Source organism: Carassius auratus, chromosome 35, assembly GCF_003368295.1.
Source record: "Carassius auratus strain Wakin chromosome 35, ASM336829v1, whole genome shotgun sequence".
In the NCBI taxonomy this organism is placed as follows: Eukaryota; Metazoa; Chordata; class Actinopteri; order Cypriniformes; family Cyprinidae; genus Carassius; species Carassius auratus.
The window spans coordinates 19,363,700-19,371,701 of record NC_039277.1 but is presented as its reverse complement, the minus strand read 5'-3'; the positions used below and the strand labels follow the sequence as shown (position 1 = coordinate 19,371,701).

General features: G+C 46.5%; 1 protein-coding gene across 2 annotated transcripts in view; it reads right to left on the bottom strand.

Moving 5' to 3' along the window:
* The window catches only part of dyrk1aa (dual-specificity tyrosine-(Y)-phosphorylation regulated kinase 1A, a), an 11,429-nt gene extending 3,750 nt beyond the window's left edge, over window positions 1–7,679 (bottom strand). The window contains exons 1-9 of one of the 2 annotated variants that reach the window (XM_026220569.1): window positions 7,214–7,679; window positions 6,508–6,622; window positions 6,341–6,410; window positions 4,729–4,901; window positions 4,518–4,637; window positions 1,992–2,180; window positions 1,762–1,909; window positions 907–1,193; window positions 678–824 (exon numbers count right to left, since the gene is read on the bottom strand). In XM_026220569.1, the coding sequence (XP_026076354.1) occupies window positions 678–824; window positions 907–1,193; window positions 1,762–1,909; window positions 1,992–2,180; window positions 4,518–4,637; window positions 4,729–4,901; window positions 6,341–6,350 (1,074 nt within the window). In that variant the 5' untranslated portion in view covers window positions 6,351–6,410; window positions 6,508–6,622; window positions 7,214–7,679. Of the gene's footprint in view, window positions 1–677; window positions 825–906; window positions 1,194–1,761; window positions 1,910–1,991; window positions 2,181–4,517; window positions 4,638–4,728; window positions 4,902–5,170; window positions 5,293–6,340; window positions 6,411–6,507; window positions 6,623–7,213 lie in introns of those variants that run through there. The other variant, XM_026220568.1, reaches the window with a different exon arrangement.
* Between the last annotated feature and the right edge of the window lie 323 nt (window positions 7,680–8,002).

Sequence of the window (8,002 nt, the reverse complement as noted above, 5' to 3'; positions counted from 1 at the left end):
ACATCTCAATCCCAGGAGTCAGGGCTCGGTGCTAATGATGTGTTCACACCGGCCGGCTCTGACCAGGGCTTCAGATTTACACTCGCTCAGACTAAATGTGTTTTGAGCCTTGTATTCTGATTCGGTTGTTTCAGCACCAACATTTTCAGGACCACTGAACTCTTGTGTTTCGTTGTGTGTTTGACAGATGATGGATTATTAGACTGAACGCATGGATGCAGTATAATCAGAGCTGCTTCTGAACCAATCGAGTGAACCAACGTTTCAATGATCCATTCATAGAGTCACACGCTTCATTTCTAATTGAATCAGCCAGTGTGAATGAATCATTTGATTGAAATGATTTAATTAATTATTTATTAAAGGACTTGCTGCTACTGGTGCTTTTATTTATCCATGACAGGCCTAAACAAGACAAGGTACCAGCAGAAAACACATTCAGCAAAATATAGTTTCATTTAAAATAAATGAAATATTGTTTATAATTCGGTCAGTGAGTATAATGATCACAGTAACGGCAGCCTGGATCAGTGTGTGTGGAGCGGCTCGGTTCAATCTCTAAGGAGCAGCATGCTTCAGTATCACTGGAATGAAGTTGTGTTTCCGCTTTCATCTGATCTGAAACACATCTGTAAGTGTCCTCGGTCTCCTGCAGGAAGTGTTCGGTCAGGACTCACCTCGTTAGCGCCGCTGAACAGAGGTTCTCCGGTGTGCATCTCCACCAGGATACAGCCCAGAGACCACATGTCGATGGCCAGATCGTAGGGCATTCCCAGCAGCACCTCGGGCGAGCGGTAGAACCGGCTCTGGATGTACTGGTATATCTGAGGACACACACGGCTGTGTTACTGAATGAAGCTGGAGGAGCAGTCGAACACACACAGACTCGGAGCGCATGGGTCTCACCCGCTGTCCCAGCTGACACGAGCTCCCGAAGTCCACGATCTTGATGGCGGATCTCTTGGGGTTGCACAGCAGGATGTTCTCGGGCTTGAGGTCACAGTGGATGATGCTCAGCTCAGGCGTGGCCAGGAAGAGCAGCGCGGTGCACAGCTGCTGAGCAAACTTACGCGTCAGGTTCAGAGACACGCCGCGGAAATTAGTGTTCCTCAGCAGGTCGTACAGGTTATAGGACAACATCTCGAAGACCAGACACAAGTGGTTCCTGAACATGAAATGGCGTTTCAGATGAACTGGAGGAGAAGGAAAGACACAACTGCTGTTAAAGTGTGATGATGAGTGAAATACTTGAGTGATGACACAGAAATGAACGTCATGAAGGTTACACACAGCACCTGAGACACAGAACACACCGTCCCATGGAGACCTATGGAGAGTTTCCAAACTCCATTCATCTACAGTCAGTGTTCTGCTTCTCCATGGTTACGCTTCTCATTTACTCAATATTCCTTCTATAATAATAATAATAATAATAATAATAATGTTGCTTCTGTATGGTAAATCAGTTTGAAGTCCCTTTGGATGGAAGCATCTGCCAAATCAAATACCACTAGTCCTCACACAGACCTGTTCTTGAGCAGTAAACCCGTCTCTGTTTCCTCATCAACGGTACTCTTCAAAACACAAACTGTGACACAACCCCAAAACTGTTCATCCTGACGTAGTAAATGACCATTACGTGACCGAACACATCTTTTATCAGATCATATTGGTCAAATAGAAAGAAGAGTTCTGGCAAGGGTCAGAGTAACCACACAGACGGCTGGCAGTATGTATTCTGGGAGGAGAGTCACACATTACCGATGTAATACTTCATCTCGGTGTCGTGTTTGTTCATGAGCTCCAGCAGTCGGACTTCAATCTGAGCCTGATTCAGAAAGGCCTTTTTATTCTTGATGATCTTGATGGCGACCCACTCCTGCTCCACGCGGTCATAGGCCTTCACCACCTGCCAGAGACCAACACACACACGTCAGACCAACCCAAACACACCGCACGAGTCTTTACTAGCGGAGCTGAGAGACACGGACCTGACCGAACGAGCCTTTGCCTATTAGAGAATCAATCTCGTATCTGTCCATCCACTTCTCTCCGTTTTTAACGATGTAGTCAAAGTTGTCGTCATCGTAGCCGTCGTTGTAAATCTTCCTCTCCTTCTTGTTGCTGGAGTCCTCGCCCTGACCCTGTTGGTGACGACGCTTCTTCTTTGCATAGTATACCTGCAAACACACACACACACACACACACATCATCATCATACACACACACACACACACACATCATCATCATACACACACACATCATCATCATCATCATCATCATACACACACACACACCATCATCATCAGCATCATAATCAGCATCATCATCATACACACGCACACACACACACACACACACACACACACACACACACACACCATCATCATACACACACACACACACATCATCATCATACACACACACACACACATCATCATCATACACACACACACACACATCATCATCATACACACACACACCATCATCATCAGCATCATCATCATACACACGCACACACACACACACACAGACACCATCATCACACACACACACACACATCATCATCATACACACACACACACACACACACACACATCATCATCATACACACACACACACCATCATCATCAGCATCATAATCAGCATCATCATCATACACACGCACACACACACAGACACCATCATCAGCATCAGCATACACACACACACACACACACACACATCATCAGCATCATACACACGCACACACACACCATCATCATCATCATCATAATCAACATCATCATCATACACACGCGCACACACACACACACACACACACACACACACCATCATCATCATCATCATAATCAACATCATCATCATACACACGCGCACACACACACACACACACACACACACACACCATCATCATCATCATCATAATCAACATCATCATCATACACACGCGCACACACACACACACCATCATCATCATCATCATAATCAACATCATCATCATACACACGCGCACACACACACACACACACACACACACACAGACACCATCATCAGCATCATACACACACACACACACATCATCAGCATCATACACACGCACACACACACACACCATCATCATCATACACACACACACACACACACACACCATCATCATCATACACACACACACACACACCATCATCATCATACACACGCACACACACACACACACCATCATCATCATCATCATAATCAACATCATCATCATACACACGCACACACACACACACACACACACACACACACACACACCATCATCATCATCATCATAATCAACATCATCATCATACACACGCACACACACACACACACACACACACACACAGACACCATCATCAGCATCATACACACACACACACACACACACCATCATCATCATACACACACGCACACACACACACACCATCATCATCATACACACACACACACACACACACCATCATCATCATACACACACACACACACCATCATCATCATACACACACACACACACACACACACCATCATCAGCATCATACACACACACACGCACACATCATCAGCATCATACACACACACACACACACACACATCATCAGCATCATACACACACACACACACACACACCATCATCAGCATCATACACACACACACACGCACACACACACCATCATCATCATAATCAGCATCATCATCATACACACACACACACACACACACACACACATCATCAGCATCATACACACGCACACACACACCATCATCATCAGCACCATCATCATACACACACACACACACACACACCATCATCATACACACGCACACACACACACACATCATCATCAGCATCATAATCAGCATCATCATCATACACACGCACACACACACACACACAGACACCATCATCAGCATCAGCATACACACACACACACACACACACACACATCATCAGCATCAGCATACACACACACACACACACACACACACACACACACACACACACACACACACAGGAATACAAGGTCTTCAAGGCCACAGGGCAATATAAAATGATATAATTAAAGTCGATGAAATAGAAAAAGAATATACAAAACTAGTTTAAGAAGGTCTTTTTTTTGTGCTTGTTTTTTTCTCTCTTTATTTTTTATTATTAGATATTAAATGTTTCTTGTCTTCATCTGGCTGTAAGAAAATAAACACAGAAGAAAAAAAAAACATTCCCAAGTTCTTATTATTATAAACTTGATAAATGATTAATCTGTTTTTATAAATTAATTCGATTAGACTTGAGTTTCGATTACAATATTATATTTAACCATTAACATTCCAACTGAAATAAAACTTGAAAAAATGAACTTAAGGAAATAAAACCAGATTTGGGACAAAAACTAAATGGATTTCATAAGGCCAAGTGATGCATTCATTCACGAAGTCAACAAAAATCATCTCTTTAATTCACGAAGCACATGAGTTCAGCTTCCTGAGAGACGCACCTCATTGATGTGTTTGTATGTTTTGATCAGTTCGATGGAGAGTTTTCTCAAGGGAGCAGTCGCTGGATCCCGGAAACACTGAGGCATCCGCCGCTGAACCATCACCAGATCAGCAGTTACCTGTGACACACACACACACACACACAGGTCAGCGCTCATGAGCGGCGTGTGAGCTCATACACACTCCCTAGAAGCACACGCGAGTGTGTACCTGCGGGGCCTGCAGCGCAGCGGCTGATTGGTCAGCATCGCTCGGCGGGTGACCATCACTGAACGGCGGGTGAGAATGGGGCGTCTGCGCATCCATCTGCACACCAGCCGAATGGAAAGAAAACGAGGGGGCCAGCCGAACAGAGGAGGGTTTGCATGCTGAGGTCTCTCCTCCTGCAACACACACACACACACACACAGGTGACTACCTCCTCAAAACCAGAAAAAGCGAAGCAAGTTATGTAACTCATACACGATGGTAATTCAAAGTGGAATTAAAATACAAAAAGGAATTAAAATAATCATTAAAAAAAATCATCACTACAATAAAAGCAGAGAACAAACATTTTAAAATGATTAGAATTAGATAATGAATGCAAACTTTTTAGAATTAAAAAAAAAAAGAGAACAGATAAAATACAGCACAAATCTAATGCTTTTACTTCGATATGAATGTCTCTTTCTCCCGATTGTGTTAATGTGCATCAGCGAGCGCTCCAGAGAAACACAGAAGACCCCAAACACCTCGGACTGAGACCGCAGATCACGCTTTAGTCACAAGACGACACCAGACACACGTTACAGAACTTCACAACATTGGATCGAATGTTCAAACACACACACACACACACACACACACACGCAGGTCTAATCAGAGCTGGTCGAGGGAGTTAGTGTGTGTGTTTATGACTCAGCATCAGCATCTCACACACACACACACACACACACGCTGAACTCGGTCACACTGTAAAAGCAGAAACAGCGAGCACACTAACACTAGTTTCTAGTTTTCTAATCAGATGATTGCAGTGACAGACCTGAAGCGTGAGTGAATGATTTCACACTACACACATCTAGACGACAGCTGAGGATTCAGCGGCACCCATCGCACTAATAACAGCACAATAAAGACTACATGTGAGCGTTTGTGATGGATGTGATGTTTGGAAATGTGACGGTCTGCAGCGAGTGGGAATCTGCAGATCATTAAGTCGTCATTTATCAGCGTCTCTCCCACCAAACACAATGCAGCACATTCACACTGGAAACCAGCTCGAGCCCAGCAACAGTGCCTCATTACCATAGCCTACCACCAGGAAGATGCCACGCCATTGGCCCATCAGCTAAAGCAGCAGCCAATCAGGAAAGCGTATGCAAATAACCCACTTTTGTTGCTAGGGCAAAGCTCTGAGGCTCCAACCAATAGGAAAACAGGTAAGAGGCATGAAATTGAATTGCACTTTGACACATTTCCCAGCACAGTTTAACAGTATTTGCTGATAGAAAAGCTCTTGGGTGAAGAACCCGGAATCAGTTTGTGTGAGAGAGGGGCCCGGGCCCTGGAGACAGACGCTGCCACGGGACCCCGGCCTGCATTTTTAAACATTTAGAACCCACTGGCACACAGTCTGCCCTAAATAGAGCGCTCGGTTCCTCTCTAGACACTGCTGGGGCCTGACAGGAGCCTAGGAACAACAACATGAAGAGGGTCCAGAGAATCCAGCCTCATGTTCAGGACCAGAACTCTGAACAAGCATTCCATGATTACACACACACACACACACACACACACACACATGTGAGCAAAACACAGGGTTAGGATCACTGCTCACCTGTATGCATCGTCTTCGGACAGATCTCATATCATTGTGACAGAGGATTCCATCTGCAAACCACAGCCCACTGCAAGAACAGCACAGACGTGTGAGCGACCACATACTGTACCTGTGTGTGTGTGTGTGTGTGTGTGTGTGTGTGTGAGAGAGAGACTCGGATGTACCTGAAGCGCCTCGCGAGTGTGTCCAGGTGAGAACAACCCTGATGTCTCAGCAGGGTCTTGCCGTTTTCTGAGATGGTTGAGTTGATCTTCAGTTTGCAGAACCATTGGTGAAGATCTGCGGTGAAATCAGTCCTCAGTTTAGAGCAGGTTATCAACACACAATCACAGCGTGTTTCTAATCACAACACAACAGAAACACGATGAAGAGCTCCTCCTCATCATCATCTCATGTCAGGAGCTCAGGCGCCAGTCAAGGTTGTTCGCCTGCTATTGACCACCGACTCCCGTGCGAATGTGAGTTTGATGCAGTAAATCAGCTGTCAAAACACCGCTAGCCTAGCCAGCTAACAGCACAGCGGCCGCGCGACAGTGAAGCGCGCGGAGAGCGACAGTAACGCGGCCGGTCCGTCAGGAGTCGTGATGTTGAGAGCTAAACGATCCGCACATCTGAGAAACGTTCACCCTGAGCTGTCTATACCGAGGCTAGCTGGACATTAGCAGCCCGGGCCTGTGCGCGGACCGAAGCCTGAGCGAGACGAGCGCGAAAACAGACCCGCCGTCGAGCTGCGCCTCAGAAAAAAGCACAAAACGCGTCGCATCGAGCCTCAACTCGGACGGAGCGAGCGGATAAGAGGCTACGGTGCGCCGCGTCGGTTTCGCTGAGGGCAGCTAACCGTTAGCCGCGGCGCTAGCCGTCATCACTCACCGTGCCGCGCGCGCCTCTTTCTGACGAGAGGAAGGAAAACCTCCGGGAGAATCAGCAATAATTCCCAATCTCCTTCTTTGGGAATCCCTTTACAAAGTATGTCCGATGCAAAGCCTCGTAGAGAAAAGAACAGCGCCTCTCGGTGAGCGTCGGCGCGCTCCGCAGCGCAGCAGTCCCGCGTCCGTCAGTCACTCATCCTGCGCGCGCGCCGCCGCGGCCCCTGGACAAAATGGCGCGCGCGCTGCAGACCCGTGCACAACGCTCGTGCGCTAAACCCCCACGCAGCGCTGCTCAACAACGCGCGAATCGGTGATCGATTTCTCAGTGGCTATCAGGCGGCGCGGTCGCGCGCGAAGACCGGTCATCAGACATTTGAAGGAAGAAGAAGAAAAATAAAAAAAGTCGGGAACAAAATGGAAGCCGAGTGAGAGCGTCTCCATGACGACTGTCCGTCAGACGGCAAAGTTCCCGGATGACCTCATGACGCAGGAACCGTTCGCCGGTTGTCATGGAAACTGCCACTCAATTTTACGCTTCGTATGGCGTAGCATAGACATATAAATACCTAGACGCCTCATTGGCCGCTTTGAGCCGCCATGTTAGTGAGGGCAAGACTGCCTTAAAACAAATGAAAGTAAACGGGGGAGCTGCGGTTTTTACTGAATAAAAACACGATAACGTTCACATTTATCAACCGATTTCAGAGGTTTGTGATCTACGTGCAGTTAAAAAAAAACTTTGCCTCCAGTTATTTAGTTAGTTTTGGAAAATTATTAATTGCTCACATTT